Source organism: Rana temporaria, chromosome 2 (genome assembly GCF_905171775.1).
Source record: "Rana temporaria chromosome 2, aRanTem1.1, whole genome shotgun sequence".
NCBI classification, from domain to species: domain Eukaryota; kingdom Metazoa; phylum Chordata; class Amphibia; order Anura; family Ranidae; genus Rana; species Rana temporaria.
The window spans coordinates 372,059,882-372,081,544 of NC_053490.1; the positions used below are offsets into that span (position 1 = coordinate 372,059,882).

Genomic DNA, 21,663 nt, shown 5'->3' on the forward strand with positions numbered 1-21,663 from the left:
ACTGATGGGCAACACTGATGAGCGCTGATAAGCTGGCATTTCCTTGTTTACATGTGATCAACTGTGATTGGACACAGTCCTCTTCATCAGCTCCTTACCCAACTTACACAGGACATCCTCCTCACCCCCACCCCACCCCCCATAATGTATGTATGTATGTATGTATGTATGTATGTATGTATGTATGTATGTATGGTCAATACCTGGTAATTGATATCCATAGCAGCATCCAGCAAGACACGGACAACTGCTCGATGCCCATTGCGAGCAGCCAGATGAAGAGGGGTTTGCTTGCGTGTGTGGCAGCTCAACAAATTAGGATGTGCATTGAGAAGAAGTTTCACTACTTCCAAGCGTCCATACAGAGCTGCTAAATCAAGTGGCGTTTCCATCCTGTTGTTGCGCATCGTAGGGTCTGTCAGCTCTTCTAACAAAACACGAACCACTTCAGTGTGCCCATACTGGGCTGCACAGTGTAGAGCCGTCTCATTATCATTGTTCTGTGGAATAGAAAAGGTAGTAAAGTACAGGCAATTTGTACCAAACAAAAACATACAAAGTTGTTTAGTATACCTATACCACCACCTGCTTTCCATATAAATGCACCACTTTCACCCAGAATACAAGAACACCAGGATTATGATAGAACACGGAAAATCTTTAAGGGAGTTACTTTAAATCATGCAAGGCATTAATGAGATGAGGATATCAATGTTTTAACTGTCTGCAGTCATACTATGGTTCTCTATACGGTCCACCCTCACTGAAAGAAGATTTCAACTAAATGAGTGCATACAAATTACACAAGAGAATTGTTTAATTTTATGAATATAAATGTTGCAAGTCTTAAATAAAAAAAAAATAAAAAAAAAACACACACACCAGTAGGTCAAATTAAATGAAGATATTCAGAGAGACTTACGACGGCGTATCAGTAGATACGCCATCGTAAGTCCGAATGAGCGCCGTCGTATCTTTGCGCGCATTCTTAAAATGAGATACGCCTCACTGTTGCTAAGATATGACCGACGCAAGTCTCCTACGCCGTAGTATCTTATGTGCATATTTACGCTGGGCGATAGGGGCGTGTACGTGGCTTTACGCGTCGAATATGTAAATGAGCAAGATACGCCGATTCACGAACTTACGTACGCCCATCGCAGTAAGCTATGCCGTTTACGTAAGACATACGCCGGCGTAAAGATAAACCACCAAAAAGATGGCGTAGCCCATGCAAGGTATGGACGACGGAACAGCCGTCGTATTTTACGTTGTTTGCATAAGCATACGTGAATGGGGCTGGGCGTAGGTTACGTTCACGTCGAAAGCATTGAGTATTTGCGACGTGATTCTGAGCATGCGCCGTACCAACTGCCCTCATTTACATGGGGTCACGGTTACTTTACATGTAGCATGCCCACTACCTGCCTAATTTGAATTAGGCGGGGTTACGCCAGGCCATTTGCACTGGCCTTGCTTCACTATGTTACGTTGGCGTAGTGCAAATGGGATGCGCTACGCCGAAATAAAGATGCGCCCGTCTCTCTGAATCTGGCTAAATATGCTGTGTACATACATCACAAGTTCTTATTTTTAGAGGTCTCTCTGTAAAATTGGTGTGACTGCATGCTTGCATAATTATGAATGGTAATTTGGCCAAGACCTATAAAAAAAAAAAAAGAAATCAAATAGCAAAACCACTGAGGTTCACACACAGGGCTACACTTTCCTACAAATATTTTAGAATATGTGTGTCAAACACAAGGCCCATGGGCCAAATGCGCACCCAGGGCTTTTTTTTTTTAGCCAGAACAGAGTTCTGACACCTTCAACTCGCGCCCTCTACTCCCCACTGACACTTGGGAACACAAAAGTCTTCTTTCATCTCAGCAGCACTCCCAAATTCATGCCTGCCCTACACTCATGGTGGCGACAAGGGAGATGCAGGTGCAGTATGGAATGGGGCATCACATGGTAAGCTGCACTGTGATCATCATCTGTGCCCAGGTGCATAGATGCCGATCAATGATCTCCCTGCAAGTGAGAGAGAGTCACCTACACTACCGGGAGTTACTAGAGCCAGGCCAGGTAGGGTAGATGCAAGCTTTTGGCAGGGGAGTATTTGAGGGCTGTGGAGGGAGATGGGGGAGAATGGTACAGAGGTCAGAGCCAAGGAGGGGTGGGCACGAGATGTGGACAGCCTATGAAATACAGCCGAACCCTGTACACTGTGCCTAGCACACCCCTAAACCCTGCACTCTATGTAGCACACTCCCCGAACCCTGTACATAGCACATCCCTGAACTTAACACATAACGCACTTCTTCTATTTACTGCCCCATTAAGATCCTACCACTGTTAGTGCAAGCTGGCCACACCCACCGTTTCATACGGTTTAGCAGGAAGGGGGGTGTGGTTGAGTTCCTGCGCCTATTCTCAGAGAGAAAAAAAAGAGCACTAGATAGTCTTACATATACAACCATAATGCTGATGCATCCTGCAATGAAAAGGAGTCTGACACCCTTATTTTGGGTGGTCAGCACTTTCATGTATTTTCCATATTAGTCTTGCAAATTTCGTAATAAAAAGGGAAGCCTTGCCATACACCACCATGCCAGACAGTTAACATTACAAAAACTGGCATGTAGACTTTGCTCCTAGTTCTCTGACTGTTGTAAAAGGCCTTTATAATCAGAACTGAAGGCCTGCCTTTAAGATGCCTTTAAGATGCACGGAAACTAATTCAGGCAATGATGTTGATTATTATATCTTATGGCTTCTACAGCTTTTCTGAATGAGGTAGAACAATATGGGTTGTATTGAGGAAAAAAGTCCCCTACATACCAGGTCAGCTATATAATATGCCCATGCTTCAGCGTGGTTTTACTGTAATCACATGCCATTGCTGCAATTAAATACAATGCACCACCTGGCAGACCTGTAAGGCTTCATTCACACATAAAAAAAATGCAGTTTATACAGGCTTTTGGCAGTTTTTTTTTTCAGCCTGTATAAGCAACTCTATGTTAGCACATAGGATGATAATTTACAGACAGGAGCGTTTACAGGCTGAAAAAAAAAAAAAAACAACATGTGCAATTTTGAGCAGAAAAAAAACAAAAAAAAAAAACGATTGCCGCGCCTAAAAGGCGTTGTTTAGAAGCATTCAGCATTTTCAGATGTATATTGAATAAAATGAAAAATTATCAGAGGGGAATGTTTTGGCAAAAATGTTTATAAAAGCAAAATGCTCAAATGTGCATAAACTTGTGTGCAATACAAGCTACTATGAGCTTCTTCCTGCCTTTTCAGCTGCCCAGTGGGCATAGACCCCAACACTCTGCAAGTAACACAACATAGGTGAAACTTCCAGAGCAGTAAACTTAGGGACAATGCCATCCAGGGCCGGGACAAGGGGTGGGCAGAAGGGCTGGCTGCCCTGGGCACTGTGGTATCACGTGAGGTGGGGGGCACCACAAGGAGATTGGGGGAGAGGGGGATTTGTTCTGGAATGTGTACTTTGGGGTGGCAGGGGGTCAGTATTGTTCTTGAAGGGTAAATTTGAGGAGGGGGTGTGCCAAGAGTGGCAATTTAGGGGGATTTGTGACAGGGGGGGGGGATTTAAAGTGGGGGATAGAAGATGTGTACTGGGGGGGCGCATGTGAAAATCAGTAATCATGCAGATTAGTGCTCAGTGTTTTTTTTGCCAACATATAATGCTCATACATCTTGAGGGGGGGGGCAGTTTAGCATGCTCGCCCTGGGCTCTAGATGACCTTGTCTTGGCACTGATGCCATCTATAACTTGCAAAGTTCTGTGCAGGTAAGATTTGGAAGGGGAGGGGGTAATGTAAACTGATTGCGTCTACAAACTGAACATTACTTTGCTGTATGGAAGAGAAATGTTACATGTTTCCAGGGGGGATAAACAATGACAAGCATAAAATTGAAAATCAGAAAAGTATTTTAATATTAGAAACCCAAATACGGCTTTGCTATCCCTTGAATAGCTAATTTGGGCCAAACTGCAGCATACAGTATACATTATTTTTCTTTTTGTGTTGTGTAGTGAGCTTGCTGGGCTCACTGAAGGGTTAACAAGCTCAGCTGAAGCAGGTCTAGTACTCTTGGCTCTATAAAAGACAGGGGAGCAGCAATTTGCTTGCATGTGTGACTGTGGACTGTGGATTTATTCTGTGTGACAGTCCGGTGCCTGGGCAGGGCATCAGTAGGTTGCTCCAAGACAAGTAGTTAGGTTCCAGTTTTTGTAGTTAGCTGCCCAACGTGGCAAGGGTTTATTTTCTGTTTTTGTTTTAGTTTGCCATTTTGATGCCTGTACTGTATGGACACAGACTTTGTAAATAAACTACATGTTGTACCAAGTTCCTGCTGTCTGCCGTACCTTTTCACCACGCTGTGTACTCATCGAGAGAGACACGCACAACCCCCTGCTGAGCTAAATTCTTACACATGTTATACCCCAATTACGGGTGCATGTTACTAAAGGTGAACATAGCCTATATATCCAGAGTAAGAACATTACAATGAGCTTGTGAAAACCAAGCTCAGCTTGCAGATACGGAGAGCACATAGGATTCAGCTGTATGGTAAAAAAAAGTACATTTCCAGTTTGTTTCAGTCTGTGTCTTGCGTTTTCTCAGTAGGGATGGGCACATGCAATGTCAGGCTTCCCCAAATGGTACACCAATAACAAACATAATATATTGCTTTGAAGACTTGGTATCTGATATAACGGCTTAACTTAAAGCGGTAGTAAAGTCCTGGTATAAAAAATAAAAAAATAAAAAAGTGCGTCATTGGGTGGTTTAAGACATAATCTGCTAGTATGCAAGTATACTTAAGGCTCTATGCACACTGACGCTCATAAACGGCTGTTATTGGGAGTTTGGGCTTTTTTTTTTTTTTTAAACAGCCCATAAACTCCCCTCTACACATGAAAGTTTTTGAACGTTTTATCAGCAGTGGAGTTTGTGGGCTGTTGTCTGAACACCCTAAAAGCGCATTCAGGAGCTGTGTTTCCCTGTTAAAGCAGAGTTCCAGCCTAAATTAAAACAATGGTTGATGACCAATTATAATGAACAATTATAGATGACCACACCGCTATTCTTTTTTGTTGTTGTAATTTTTTACCTTTTCTGTAGTGTGAAGCCTGCACTTACGTCCAACCTTGCCGCAACGCATATCGGCTTTTCCACCAGCTCCCGGGATAGCGGTATCATCAATCCCAGGTGACCATGGGCATCCCCCGCTGCTAGCATTGTGTTATTTTGCAACCAGAAATGACGCGATAGCTATGGAAACCTGCTGCTAGACACAGTGGGCCGCAATTCTTTCCCACTGTGCATGCGCGAGATCGGGAGGTGCATGCTGGGTAGCCAGCTGCACCCTAATCCCAGAAGAGACTCTCAGCGGGCTTCAGATGCCCACAATCAAGATGGCTGCATGCTGAGACTGGAGTTTCTAGTAAGTAAAGGGGAACTAAGACCAGATGCAGTACAATAGATAGCACATGCTGACGTATAATATACGAGCGGTGATCGTCACAAGCTTATTTATTTAAAAAAAAAAAAAAATTAAAAATCAGCTTTAAAAAAGGAAATTTACCCTGTCTATTTGGCCAGTTTACCATTGAAAAGTAAGCCTTTTTTCACACTGGGATGGCGGGTCCGTTAGCGGTAAAGCAGCACTTTACCGTTTTAGCAGGCCTTTTAACCCCTGCCAACAGCTGAAGAAAGGGTTAAAACTGGCCGTCTTTTGGCACTTCGAAAGCGTTGGCCATTCATTCCAATCGGCAGGGGCACTGTAGGAGCGCTGTATACAGCGCTCCTACAGCGCCCCAAAGATGCAGATTGCAGGACTTTATTTCCCACCCTGCAAGCGTACCACCCCAGTGTGAAAGCACTCAGGCTTTCACACAGGGGAGGCATGAGAGGCAGTTTTCAGGCGCTATTTTTAGCACTAAAATGCCTGAAAACTGCCTCAGTGTGAAAGGGGTCTAGAAGAAAATCCCAAATTTTGCGTTGTCCCCAGAAAATAGAGGGAAAATCTTCCAATGGGGACACTAGTCCTGGTGACTTGGGGGTCCATAAGGAATATCCTTAAATTTGTAGGGATTGCCTCTCACTTCCTGTTTGGCTATGGCACAGGAAGTGAAGGGAAACTCCGCAATGAGGCACAAACAGCGAAAAAAAATCTGACAGGGGAGAAAGAAAGGAGAAAAAGAAAGAAAGGAGAAAAAGAAAGAAAAGAGGAAAAGAAAGAAAAAAGAGGAAAAGAAAGAAAAAAGAGGAAAAGAAAGAAAAAAGAGGAAAAGAAAGAAAAGAGGAAAAGAAAGAAAGGAGAAAAAGAAAGAAAGAGAAAAAAAAGAAAGAAAGAAAGAAAGAAAGAAAGAAAGAAAGAAAGAAAGAAAGAAAGAAAGAAAGAAAGAAAGAAAGGAGAAAAAGAAAGAAAGAGAAAAAAAAAAAAAAAAAAAAAGGAGAGAAAGTTTTGCCTATAGTTCTACTTATTAGATTTTACTACCGCTTTAACAGGGCACCAAACACAACATGTAATCATATTTTAAGAATTAAACCTAAACTGAGATTACTGATAATGTACTAAATTAGCGCGTTCTTTTTCTAGGACTTCGGACAGTTGCTGACTATATACAAACGGTTAGTAGCATGCAAAGTAGGAACTACTGCACAGTTGAAAACAGAATTAGTACAATGTGTATATACACACACACACACACACACACACACACAAACAAAAACACAACACTAAAAAGAACAGTAAACATCTGATTTTAGAGAGACTGGAAAGAAAAACTGGCCACCTAACAAAGCACACTGGGCACAGTGGATCAATAGCAAGAAATCTACTGCCTGTGAGAGAGATAGCAGGTTCTTATCAAGCACCTATGCCACAAACACATGAGCAGAACAGGGAAATTAATGCAGCATGGCAGAAAAGGGGTTTACACACCTTGGCATTCACATAAGGATGGAAAGGGCCATACTTTTTCACTTCTGGGACATTCTAAAAAACAAAACAAAAAAAAACAGGGAAAAAGGCAAAACAAACAAGGACAGGATGAAATAAACCAATAAAAGATAGGGGAGCTGAAACAGTTTCAGAAATGAAAAGCAAACAAAACCTAATAAAAATATACAAATAAATGAAAGCAAACCCACACAGCACGAATATGGATATTTACTTGATAAACAAAAATGCAGATTTTAACCAAATGTTACATTTTCATTAAGGTGGGTTTTCTCTGGCCAAAGCCTCACATTGGAATCATTCTGCTCCTACAGCACCTAAAAAGGTCTCATAATAATGGAAGCAGGTGAGGGGGCCTAGAATGTCCCAGTCCGACTGGTACCAACTGTGGGCACATAATTAAAAACATAAAGGAGAAATGACGTCTAATTCACACACGCACAAAATTCGAAGAATCTGGATTTTTAGCCATGTGACTGACTAATAGATCTCAAAAGACTGAACTGAAAATATCTGTCACTTTTTTAAAATAGGAATCCTTATTCTGGTGTGCTGTCTATGTAAAATAAGCACGCATTTAACATTGAGCTTAAAGCGCGTCTATGCTTACAAAAACAATATAATACAATAACACCTATAATATTGTAAGCGTACATGTAGGTTATCAAGAGTATTTACTTTCTGCCACATTGTTAAAGGCAATACACCTCTCTCATTCCCAGACAAATGTCAGTCAAACTATTCAGTCCACAAGCCATAGTTCTCAACCTGGGGGTCGGGACCCCCTCGGGGGTCAAATTACGATTTGCCAGGGGTCACCAAATCCTGGGCTGTTCCTGAAGACTGCACCGCTCTCACAGCCTTTTTGCGACCGCCCAGCAGGGCTGTTTCTGGAGCCCCGTCCGCCCTCTTAGCCTCTTATCAGCCACCCATTTCGTTCATGACATGGCTGGGGGGCAGAGACTAGAGGTCAGCTGACTGGTGAGGAATGTGAAGTGGGAGGGGCTGGAGGAGACCCCATCTCCTGATTTCGGCATAGGTGTCACTGCTATGAGACAGCACAAAGTCAGAGACACCGTGAATCTGGAGACACAGCGAGTAACACTACCTGTGATTATAGCTGCCATTAAAAGTCCCCACTACAGTTCTCAGATCAGCAGAGGACCTTGATCAAGAGCACCCAAGTTGGCCGATCAGTACACCCCCCACCAGCACTGCCACGCATCCTTTTTCCCCACCACCAAGGAGTAAGAGAAGGAATAAAAATAGAGAATACATGGAAGGTAGAGGAAAAGAGGGAGAGGAACAAAGAAAAAAAAGGAAGAGAAAGAATAAGAGAAAGAACAAGAAAGACGGCTAGAGAGGGATGGGGGAAAAAAATGAAATTAGGATAGAGAGAGAGATAAAAGGGAAAGAAAGGAGGACAAAGGGAAAGAGTGGTTCATCCTAAAATTTACCATAAGAGGTTTTAAAAAAAAGGGACTGCAAGTGCTAAATGTCCGTGGGTTAGGGGCGCAAATTACTTGTCTTACCTTGGGTGCCGACAACGCTACAAAAATAATTTTACTGTTAGGGGTCCCCACAACTTGGGAAATTTTATTAAGGGGTCACGGCACTTGCAAGGTTGAGAACCCCTGCCATAAAGGGAGGGAAAATCTCAACAGTAGGGGTCACGCAGGGGTCACATACCATAATATAATATAGAGGATATATACGGTATATATAGAGTTGTAGTATATATGTTTGTTAAACCCACCTACTACATATTTTATAGCTAGGTTTAAACAGAGGTAGAATTTGAATCTATACTGGATCTTCATTGGGGTCTGACACTTTAAAAGGGAAGTTCTCACCACCAGCCAAGCCAAACACACACAGGGTTCTGCAATGAGCTAAATTTCCAGGTCCCTCTCTTCAGGGTGTTTTTTCTTATGTGCAGCAACCCCCAGTAAATTCCCTATAGGACCATTAAAATTATCCTTATTTAACGAGTTTTACTTCCTAAAAATGCAACCCCACCTGATACATAAAATGACTGCCAAAGCCACAGAACTTCTCCAGAAATGTCCTTAAAGGGGTTGTAAAGGTACAATTTTTTTTCTTAAAAAAAAACTACAGGAGAGTCAGGACGCTCTCTACGTTGCAGATAAAAGAATTGTGCGTTAGTGGGCGTCCTGACTCTCCTGTAGTCCAAGGGAGGGGGCGAGCACCACTCTCCACACCAGGGAGAAAGCCTTGCATTACTGCATGTAGTTACAGACAGAAGAACAGGAAGTGAGGATTTCTCAGAAGAAATAAGGACATTTAAAAGCAAAATTGAAGGATGAGGTAAGTGAAGGAGGACTGCACTAAGGTAAAGAAAGGTATTTAGGGAAAAAATTGTACCTTTACAACCCCTTTAACTGATTCACTGCCATTTCCAGTAATTGTTTTGCTTAATATTAAACTGAGACTGATTACCTAATTACAGCAGAAAGGCCATTCCACTCATTAATTATGAAGCACTGTGTAATGATTCTGAGTGAACAATATAGTAGCGCTATGTTCAGTGAATGAACAATTCTAAAATTAGTGTATAAATTTCCCTGTTAAAAAAAATTGTGTATAAATGAAACACCCTGTGAAAAGTATATCACACATATACCAAAAAATATATAGTTCATATATATTGGATAAAACTAAAGTAATTAAATAAAAGCAAGATAAATGTACAAAACGTTCATCCAGTGGTCAAAAATAGATAACAAGCCAAGTCCATAAGTGAGTGAATTTCAAGTGATTAAACTTTATGGCCCGGATTCACAAACAGCGGCGCATATTTATGCCGCCGTAGCGTATCTTCTATACGCTACGCCGACGCAGCGCATAGAGGCAAGCACTGGATTCACAAAGCCAGTGCTGCCAAATCTGCGCTGGGTTTCCAAGTCGTAAGTCGGCGGAAGTGGGCGTGAGCCATGCTAATAAGGCGTGACCCCATGCAAATGATGGGCAGAGCGACAGACAGATATGAATCGCCAACTGCGCATGCACCGGGACGTGGACGCAACCTTCTGCGCATGCTCAGAATCACGTCGGAACAACTGCCTAAGATACGACGAATTACTGCCCAAGGCGTGAACGTAACCCTACGCCCAGCCATATTCACATCCAACGTAAACTACGTAAAATGCGACGGCTTGTGTTCCCTGGTCCATACCTTTGCATGGGTTGCGCCTCATATATGGGGAATAACTTTGCGCCCACGATACGACGGCGCAAGCAAGTTACGTCGGTCGGATGAAGCCTATTTTCAGGCGTATCTAGTTTTGTGGGCACGGCGCACAGATACGACGGTGCATATTTGCACTTACGCGGCGTATCTCGAGATACGTCGGCGCAAGTGCTTTGTGAATCCGAGCTAAAGTGTCCATTTAATCTTCTTAACCACTTAAGCCCCGGACCAATATGCAGGTTTAAGACCCGAGGTGTTTTTACAATTTGGCACTGCGCTGCTTTAACTGGTAATTGCGCGGTCATGCAATGTTGTACCGAAACAAAATTTGCATCCTTTTCTTCCCACAAATAGAGCTTTATTTTGATAATATTTGATTGCCTCTGCGATTTTTATCGATATAAATGGAAAAAGACCGAAAATTTGGGGGAAAAAATGATATTTTCTACTTTTTGTTATAAAAAGAATCTAATAAACTAAATTTTAGTCACACATTTAGGCCGAAATGTATTCAGCCACATGACTATTAAAAAAAAAAAAAAAATCACAATAAGCGTATATTTATTGGTTTAACAAAAGTTATAGAGTCTACAAACTAGGGTACATTTTCTGGAATTTACACAGCTTTTAATTTATGACTGCCTATCTCATTTCTTGAGGTGCCAAAATGGCAGGGCAGGAAAGTAGACACCCCAAGGAAATTGCTGAGAGGCATGTTGAGTCCATTGAATATATTTGTTTTTGTCCCAAGTAATTGAATAATGACAAAAATAAATTTTTACAAGAAGTTGTCACTAAATTATATATTGCTTACACATGCAATGGTCATATGTGGAATTGCACCCCAAAATACATTTTGCTGCTTCTTCTGAGTATGGGGATACCCCATGTTTGGGACTTTGGGAGCCTAGCCACGTATGGTGCCCCAAAAACCAAGCACCGCCTTCAGCATTTCTAAGGGCGCAAATTTCTGATTTTACTCCTAACTACCTATCGCTACGTCACCACGTGATACTGCAGTGCTGGATGAACGACCAGGGTGTATTAGCCTGCTGGTGCTTGCCAGTTCACCAGAAGGAATAGCGATGCTAGTACTGGATCTCTGCTCCATACGAGGGTCCTGGGGTTCTTGCGCCTCAACAACATCAGAATGGGGTCGGGTACGCCTGCCCTTAGCAAGGACCACAACTTTGTCGACAGAGCTATCTGACATGGAGCCGCTGTCTTCTACGGGGATGTATTCCGAGCCAGAATCTGACAGATGCGTGACCTCTTTTTCACCATCTGCCAGGCTCAGAAACTTGTAGGCCTCTTTACTAGTGTACATTCGCTTTGCTATTTTGGGCTCTAAATTTAGTGGTACACTAGTAAGGATTCACAAGTAAAAAAGCACCTGATCTGTCAGCAAATGTAGAAAACGCTTAAAAAAATAAAAAAATTGGGATCGCATGGATCAGGCCTGTCTCTGCAAACGCTGCAGTTATGTGTATTGTGTTTTGTAAGTGACAGTGATCGATCGATACTGCACTTGGGTGGGCTGGGCGGAGGGGCAAAACGCAGGTGCTAGCGGGTATCTGGGCTGATCCTGCTAACAATGCGTTTTTGGGAACCCTAAACTGCTGGGTACGCTAGTATAGATCTGATCAGATATTGATCTGTTCAGATACTATACCACTAAGGGGGGGGGAGGTGTATGCTTTGCGCGTGGGTGTAAGCGTTACAGCCACTAACCCAACGCAGCCTGGGGCGACGCAGACCCCGACTGATGCTAAAATGTAATTGATATCACCCGCCGGGCGATCAGGGGGTTAAACCGTTATTGGGTTATATATACGGCGGGTGCCCTGATGCTATAAACAGCAAACTAACCAGCGTCACCCGTAACGCTTATACAGTGATCACTGGTGAAAGGGTTAACTCTAGGGGCAATCAGGGGATTAAAACCTTTATTAGAAAATATATGGGGGTACCCGACGCTATAAAAAGCTTGCAGCGAACCTAAAAAAATAACTGGCTACCTAGCGGCACCAGTGACACCCATACAGCGATCAGAAAAATGATCGCTTAGTGACACTGGCGATAGGGGGTGAAAGGGTTAACTGGGGGGGGGCGATCAAGGGGTTAAACCTTTATTAGGGGTGTAGGGGGCTACCCTGGACCTAAAGCTAATATCCCCAACACTTTTTACAGTCACAAATGACACTAAATGCAGTGATCAGTAAATAAATGATCACTGCAATCAGTGACACGGTGACTGGGGGCTGGTGGGGGGTGATCGAGGGGTTACTGGCGGGTGGATTGTGTGCCTATGTGTACTGGTGTTAGTGTAGTGTTGGTGCAACTCACGCAAGATTTCTTCACTCCACGAGCTCCGGTCAAAAAGTCTGCCTCGTGGAGCGTGACATCACTTCCTCTGCCTGTGTTTACATTACACAGGAAGAGGAAGCATCCGATTTGCTGGAAAACGATCGCGAGGGGGTGGCCAGAAATCAATGGCCGCCCCCTCATCCCGGATCGCTCCCACAGCAAAACGGACCGCCGCCAGTACCTAAGTGGTCCTTAAGTGGGTAAAGAATCTTGCTTGAGACCTTCCACCACACCATAAGTGCTCAGTGACTCCACACCCTAAGGAGGTCTCAAGCAAGATTCGTTAAGAAGATTAAGTGGACACTTTAAGTTTAATCACTTGAAATTCACTCACTTATGGACTTGGCTTGTTATTACCTATTTTGACCACTGGATGAACGTTTTTGACATTTATCTTGCATTTATTTAATTACTTTAGTTTTATCCAATATATATGAACTATATATTTTTTGGTATATGTGTGATATACTTTTCACAGGGTGTTTAATTTATACACTAATTTAGAATTGTTCATTCACTGAACATAGTGCTATTATTTTGTTCACTCAGAATCATTACACATCACTATTTATTTGAAGTAGCTGCTTTAGATATTTGTTCAGTTTGTTTTTGGCACAGTGGGGTGTGAGAAGGTAGAAGGGCATGTATGTTTTTTTTCACCATTTATTATTAATTATGAAGCATTACAAGGTGTGTTCCTGTTGGATATGCTTTCCTTTTCCTGCTGTTGTACCACTGGGACATGAAGTGAGGAGAATCTCTCCATAACACAGACACAGAAAAGCAAAAATAGGACTGAGTGAAGGAGAACCTCTGCCAGATATTTTTTGCCGTCTGTCTCCGTTAAAGAGACCCTGTGGCCAACTTAAAAAAAATGCAGGTAAAAGCAAACAAAAATTGAGTATTTACTGTACAGATTGCCTGAAAAGCTTTACTTTTTGCAAATTGTTGCTTGAAAGATCCCCCATTCTACAGGCCTGGTTTCCCTTCTACGGTATGAACAACCCTTACAGACTGTGGGCTCATCGAAGCTCCTATAAGTGGAGAAATGGGAGAGGGATCTGGCAGAATCCCTAGAAATAGCCAACTGGAACAAAATCGAAGTTGCTGTAGCAAAATGCTCACTCAACATACCAGCTCAAGAAAACCCTTACAAAGCACTTTTCATGACCCCCGACGGCATGGCTAAATTTGTCTCTTTGACCTACTTTCAAGGTTGTGAGGAGCATGGTACTTTAATACACATATGATGGCAATGCCCTAAAGTTGATGTAAACCCGATTCATTAAATTTGACTCAGGCACATCCATCTGTAGGGATTACTTATCTATCTTTCTCCAAAAGCACCAAGTCCCATGTCTTTCTGCAGTTTTGTTACTCTTACTTCTGACAAGCTACCTGAGATGGGAGATAAAAGCAGCCTGAAATGTGTTGGGGGTGGATGCTGTAAAATAGATCATCAGAGAGCTGGTCTTGTCACAGCACAGCTCTGAAAGTCTCTGTTCTTCTGCCTATGTGGAACGAAGAGGGGGTGCTTTTCCTCCTGTCACACAGCATAAGCCAAGTCTATATTCCTACTGCTAAATGAGGAATTAAAAGTCCTAACACAATGCAAGAATTCTAAAGAATATAGCAAGCTGAAGACAGCAGATATGCATGTAAAATGTATATAGGCAGATTTATTTGATCCCCATGTATCATCTGAGGCTGTTCACTTCGCTTGGTGTAGGAGAGGGTTTACATCCATTTTAAGGATTCTGGATCTGCATATACAATATGATCGGGTCAGTTCTAAATGGAAATTTAATTCTGAACCCCTGGGAAGAATTGCTAAACAGGCCTGTCTGACCTTCCTAGGCACTAAAAGGAAACTAATGAATCTAGCTTTTTATTGACTTGCAGTGGGTCTGTTGGCACTTGTGAACAAATTTGACTACTTCAAGAAGAGTCAATTCCCTAGCATATGCCCATCCCTCCTTGCAAGTCATTACACTCTGCTCTTCCAGGAATGTCTAATTATGTTCTTCACTGGCCAAACTCCTCCTTCCCTCATCTCCCTCCTTAACCATTTGTGCAGCAGCCAAAGCAGGAGAGCATTTTTTGTAAAAGGGCTGTGGTCTCCTGCAGTCTCTTTCAACGTCTCAAGTCTGTAGAGGTATCCTAAAGCATATGTCCAATCTTCATCCACACCTAAAGCATGTTTCTGACAATCTTCTGTAGCACTACATATAATGATTGTGTGTGGCTGCAGTTGTGGTATCTCATATCTAGTAAGTTAACAACTATTGTAATAGTGTCACTTGAGTGACAGCTCTGAGACTGCTTGGGTAACCAACATCACATCCAAGAAGGCTGCACCAAACAGCAGGTTTTTGGACATCATTTGAGCTATGACTAAGCACTAGTTCCAGTGCGAAACGCGTCAGCAGCCAGGTTTTATTTTCATTTTTGCTGTGACTTGTAGTGCCGTCCTTTTAAAAAAAAAAGCCTACAGTGCGGCTGTCCAGAAACACTTTTTGTTCCTGCCTTGCTGAGCTCTGCTCTGCCACGCTCACTGGAGCGCTGCGCTGTGGAGGGGTGGGTAGTGGCCATCTCAGCGGCTCACTGAGGCCGAGACTGCTTCAGTCCAGGCAGCTGGCAGATCCAGACTTCCCAAGTCGGGATGATGCGTTTCCTGGACTCATTCCATCGACGTCAGCGGTGAGCGGACTTCAGACCGCTCTCTGTTGACCCATAGAAGAAGCCCAGCCGAATGAGCTCAGGCTGGACTTCTCATTTAAATGTACACAAAATCTTATGATGTGTAACTACTTCGGGACTGCTCCATAGCAGATTTACTGCTACAGGGCAGCCCTCCTATGATTCTGCAGTCCTGCCAAGATGGCGTGTGCTTGCTTGCCTGCAGGTGCTGGGCATTGGATGTCTGCCGGCACTCACCAATCGGACAGGCAGAGACTCAGAACGGAGATTTTTTTTTTTAAATGCAGTGGTGATCAAATACCCGCAAAATAAAAAGCTCCATTTGTGGGGGGGGGGGAAGGGACATCAATTTCATTTATGTACAGCGTTGCATGACCGTGCAATTGTCCATTAAAATAACACAGTGCCGTATCGCAAAAAATGGCCTGGTCATAAAAAGGGGGATACAACTTCAGGCGGTCAAGTGGTTAAATAAATGGTGTAAAAACAGGGTCGCTAGGATTTCTCTACTTCCCGTTATGGTACCGCACATACTGTAAATTCATGTGAAATCTCGCAAATGAGAACTAAAAACTGTAATAAAAACAGGAAAATTTACTTCTTTCCCTTTTCTTTTTCAAGAAAAAATAAGAATTGTATCTGGATTCTACACTATTAAAAATGTACGTAGTATTACAGAGGGATTAATAAGGTTCTGATCCCAGCAGAGGCCTAACCTAATGAGTAGGCCAAGAAGGGAAGGGAAATATCTTTGCCAGTAAAATGGACTGTAGTAAAAGTGCCTGTGGAGACCAAGTCCTCAATGAATAGAAAGGCAAAAAAAAAAAGCATAAATACACTATTTTCTTGCATGGCTTTTTCTATATTATGCGGAGAATTGGCCAGCCCAGTAACGCAGTGTACCAGGTTTACAGGGTTGCCAGTTTCAAGCTATTTGTCACTGTACGGTTGTCTAAACCTTGATAACATGCATGCTGTTGGGAAATCAAGTCATGTCAGAACTTGTTATATCATGATTTCTCCTCTATTCACAGTCTGCCCAGTACAGGACTGGATGAGGTCAGTCTGACAAGCACCCAAGCAAACGAAAGGAAACGAAAAATACAAAAGAATGTCAGTTACATCTCTTGAAAGAATTTACAGAAAATACCTCTGGCAATTCCAGTATTTACAATACTGAAGCTAGAAAGGCAACCGTCGGGCCTGTTTTTTTATTTTATACAAAATCTGGGGAATTCATAAAGAGTGTTTAGGACGCATTTTAGAATTCTGTTGTGCCTCCATACGACAAATGTCACTGCCTGCCCCAAATTCATGTACCTGTTGGAAACGCATACAATTTGGGGGAAGCAAGAACATTTGTCTTGCCGTTACCAGAGAAAGCATACTTCATCTTCTATGCAGCTGAACTCCCTCCATGCCGCTACAGCTATCAAACAGACTGCGCAGTGACTGAGGAATTCTGTAGTTGCGTGGATGGCGCCTGATGGGTATTTCTGGCGCCGGGACGACACTAGTTCCCCATCAGCTCTGCTCCGCTTGTGACTGGCAGCAAGCAGATTTCATAGCCAATAGACAGCCTTTACACATTGTAGCAGATATAGATTGGCTTAATAGAAAAACAGTCCAGCAAGGATAATACATATCACTCGCTCTTCAGCTCCCCAGCTGCTGCTAATCCTCCCTAAGAGTCCCACCTGCTCTTTGAGAAAGTCCTATTGGATGCAAAACGTCAGTAGGTAGGGCTGTGACATCACCATGCAGGCAGGACTCTTGGGGGGAGGATCGGCAGCAACCTGAGACCTCACGGAAGAGTGATAGGTCCTATTCTTGCTGGACTGTTTTTATATGAAGACAAACTATATCTGCTACAATGTAAATGCATTTTACCTTATGTGGTAAATAAAGTGAATTTATTACACTATTAGTGCCCTTTGTTTCCTATATATAAGAAAAAATGTTCTGCTGGAGACTGGAGGAGAGGCTGACATTCCAAAGCTGTATTAGACCTCCATATGTGTATGAGGTCCATCTAACAAGATGAGGGCACACCTATTGAGCACATAGTGGTATTTTCCTTGTTGGATGGGGGTAGTCTTAAATGGTCTGTTTCCATGGAGCATCAGAGACCCAAAGACCCTTAAGTTCTAGAGACCCACCGATAACATTTAAACTCTGATGCTCCATGGAAACCACCCATTTGAACTACCTCATCCAACAAGGAAAATTTGACAACAGATGGTTGTAAGAAGACCATCATGTAGTTTGTTCAACAAAATTGGAATTGTCGATTATACTTTTTTTATTTTGGCGCTTGGCTGTAGTTTGCCTTCCTGAAGAAGCGGGCTATGACCCGTGAAACGCACCTGCAACAAAGTCGTAGCGAGCTACTCATCACCTGTCTGCAGTAGGGTTGATGACGATAATACAGAGAGTATTACAATGTGTTATGTACAGGTTTGTGGTTTAATTACATATCTCCATATTATGTCTAAAGGATTTTAAAACTTTGTATAATGAAAACTTTTGACATTTTATCTTATTGGTACCGTTAAAGTCCTTTATCTCAATTTACACAGTCTTGGTAACTCTAAAGCCTTTGCCCTCATTCAAGAAGTTGTGAATTTTGGAATGACACATCTACCAATCTTGTTATCTTGGCCTTTTGAGTATTTGTAGGGCGGTCCCCATATCTCTTTCCTATTCCCTTTAGGAGTATGAACCCTTACCGGCTCTTTAAAACCCAGGAGAAGTTTGTAGGGAAACAACAGGGTTTTTATTTTAGGTTCCGATACAAAGCATAATTTTTCAAAAAATGTGTAAGTGTATTAAAGAGTTTACAGGTTTCCTCAGTCCCTGAAAGAAATCTTGCAATTTGGCATATTTGCAAGCATCCATGGGAAACAATTCCCTCTCCTCTCTTAGCTTGGCCAGATATTTTAAATTTCATAACCACAAAGTAGTACAGGTACAGATGAGGAAAATCCCACAGACCCCTATAACTGCCAGCCAGGCCATTCATGCTTATTTTTAAAGCCAACTTGTTGCAATAAAAATAAAATGAATTAAGTCAGAAGATATCCAGACAAGGTTTATTGGATTACTTTTGATTATGGCGCTAAAGCCACCAATCCATGGCATTAACCTGCACCTAAAGACTTCTGCACCCTGTGTGAAAACAGCAATCTCAGTTCAGTGGTCTGACACACCACCTGATAAAGCCTAGTACACACAGACTAAATGGTGGGCGGCATTGTCTGGTTCAATAGAAACCTGCCAACATTCGGCCCGTGTGTACTGCACCTGGTCCGACAGGAGTCGGCATGACTGAAAAAGGTCTCCTGACCGGCTACCGATCAGCGCTCTCCAGCCAATAGCTGAGAGCGCTGACCGGAGTGTTCTATCAGAACACAATAGAACAGCAGGAGAGGTCGCTGTACTAACATCAGATTGTTAGAACAGCGGCTCCAATCTAAGCGGTCCTCTTTTTTCATTCAGCCCGCTAAACTTGTAGTGTGTGCTAGACTTAAGTCTCCCCTACAGCTCTGAAATCAATAAGGCTCCTTGCTGAAAGGAGAGCTGTAGTGGTGACTCAGCAGTGGGGCATGCAAGACCATTTAAAAACGGCTGTTATTACATAGCAGCCGTCATTGCCTGCAGACTAATTCCAGTCATGGATTCTATGCTGCTAATAAGGCCCTATTCACACATGTGAATGGGACACTACCAATTACATGTGGGAGACCCAGCAAGTCTGCGGAATGCAGCCCCATTGAAAGAAATGGGAGGTTGACAGCTCCTACAGCTTATCGTGGCAACTTGCATGTAATCACTCATGAAGAAAGTGTAAATGGGGCCTAATGGAAAACACCAAAAGCCTACTTACACTTTGCAATTCTTGTAATGTGAATCATGTTTAGCGTTGACATACATTGCTTTAATTTTGAATAGGCTGCCAACAAAGAACAAAAATCAAAAACAGATCAAGTTACATAGTTATAAGGCTGAAAAAAAGATCATTCCATCATTGTTCAACCTCTGTGTGATTTTTCTTTTATCCAACAATACACAGAGCATTGTATAATTGTCTTCCTGAGGAAGACAGCTAAAAGTTTTTTTAAGCGGTCGACACACTAAACTACTACCACTTACTGGGGAGGGAGATCCACATGTTTACTGCTCTAACAGTGAAGAGCCCTTTCCTCAATCTAAGGAATCCATTCTTCTAGCCTGAAATCATGGCCATGTGTCCTCTTCAAGGACCTTATATTAAACATTTTATTACAGTTACTGGGGGTCACCTTTAATATACTTGTACAACGTAATCATATCCCCTCTTAAGCGAATTGCAATCTAGGTAAACAATCCTCGTAGCCGAGGTCCCCCATTCCCATTATTAATTCTGTTGCCCTTCGCTGAACTCTAATTGAAGTTAACTTTTTTTTTTTTTTAATTTAGAGTTCTTGTCATACCAACATGCTTCTCTTTCCTGTAACTTATGGGAAATGTGATTACACCATGATCACCATTACCCAAGTTGTGTCTAACCCACATATCTGTAATAAACTCCATATTGTTTGAAATTAATAGATCCAAACAGAGCCTTTCCTTGTTGGGGTTGCCACCATCTGTTACATGAAATTGTTCTGCATTAGGTCTAAAGCACAAGTTCACCTTCTGAACAGGTTACACCCGTATTTAGGGTTTATCCTTCCTGTGAAAGTGAGTGGGGGGTTCCTCTTCCCCCGCAGCCTTTGCCACATTTAAAAAAAAAATGGCCCAGCTGTGCAGGCAGAGATCTGTGGAAAAAAAAAATACAAGTCACGTTTGCCACTGTGGCAGATGCCTTGTAGTTCTCAATTAACTATGAGCGTGCTGGTCAGCGACCTCGTAGTTCACCAACACTTTCAGCGGAGGTACAGGCAGAGAGCCGTCAGCAGCGTCTGGAAGAGCCCGACACTACACCCACGATCCACTGATCGAGGGTGCAATGTTTGCAGGCTCCAGTCTAAAAAAAAAAAAAAAAATGGACGTTGTTCACTAAAGTCTGGGCACTCCTGGTCATATTGCTACTTTTCACTTACAAAATGTACCTACATGTAAATAGGAAAAAAAACACACACACACACACACACACACACACATTAAAAAATAACATATTTGCAAATATTACTTTACGGTTACATTTTATTTAAAAAAATGTAATGCAAAGGAACAAATATTTCTGCCATATGCAAGTGTAGACGCCCTTCCACAAGTAATAAACACAATTTTTACAAGGTCCCATTAGTTAGTAGTTGTCACCTGTTAATAATTACAGAACCTAATAAAATCCTTGACATTGCAAACTTTCAGCTGTTACTCAACAACCATGGGCCAAACTAAGCAACTCCCAAGAAATCGGAAAATAAAGCCAAACGTTAGCCATAAAAAGGATTGCAAAATGCTTCCGGCTTACAATTTTCACTGTCTGTAATGGCCGTTAGGGGGAACGGTGGAATTTAAGGCAAACATTTCACAAAGGAGTGCTTGTATGCTGGGCAGAAAGGCAAATGCAGACTCTCATTTGACATCAAAGGACATGTAGGAAGGACTGACATAGGAGTGAGGTTGCACATGTTGTACCATGGTGTTGTACAAATAAGATCCACATTGAAAAGTCATCAGGAGGAAGCCTTACCTGCGACCTCATCACACATCAACATCTGAGGTATGCAAAACAGAATCTACACTACCACGAATAAGGGAGAAAGGGTCCTTAATGTTAAAGGCCAAGTTCACCTTTCAATAATATGTTACATGTTCCACCATATTCCAGCTCCTGTCCCCCTTCCCCCAATACAACCCTCCCTGTGACAGAAGGTGGGGATTCTCTCCACCTAACTTATCTGATGTTGTCCAGAGACTCAATACTCAGGCTCACTATGAGCTAATGTTAGCACATAGGAAAGGAACCATAAGTAAATTCATTAAAAATTGGAATGAATGGATTACTCATCCTAGGGCCTCAAATTTTCTGAAGAATTTTAATTATTATTAAGTGTGTTCCTGAACGACTACACTCCTAAACTAGACCGGATGTAAAAGATAACTTCCTACTCACCTTCCCCTCCCCTCCTTCCCTTGATACCCCTTTATGTTAATTTTGATTTTATTAAATAATATAAGATAATGAGCCATAATCCCTTGTTTACAGCATGATCCCGTTGGGGTAAACAGGGATTGCTAGTTACTTGTTTAAGCATCTGACCACTATCCAACTGGACTAAGGCCCTATATGGTTACTGTTTAGTAAAATGATAATTTGAAGCCTACCCAGGCACACTGTTGAACACATAGTATGACTAAGAAACTGTTGTATTGTTATGACTCTTATTTGT

The 21,663-nt window shown here is 42.4% G+C and overlaps 1 protein-coding gene across 7 annotated transcripts in view; it reads right to left on the reverse strand.

The window, feature by feature from the left end:
* ANKS1A (ankyrin repeat and sterile alpha motif domain containing 1A) overlaps positions 1 to 21,663 on the reverse strand; it is a 167,590-nt gene that overhangs the window by 118,312 nt on the left and 27,615 nt on the right. For 5 of the 7 annotated variants that reach the window (XM_040337793.1, XM_040337790.1, XM_040337794.1 and 2 more), the window contains exons 4-5: positions 6,988 to 7,041; positions 204 to 500 (exon numbers count right to left, since the gene is read on the reverse strand). In XM_040337793.1, the coding sequence (XP_040193727.1) occupies positions 204 to 500; positions 6,988 to 7,041 (351 nt within the window). The remainder of the gene's footprint in view (positions 1 to 203; positions 501 to 6,987; positions 7,042 to 21,663) is intronic. The other 2 variants (XM_040337792.1, XM_040337795.1) reach the window with 1 other exon arrangement.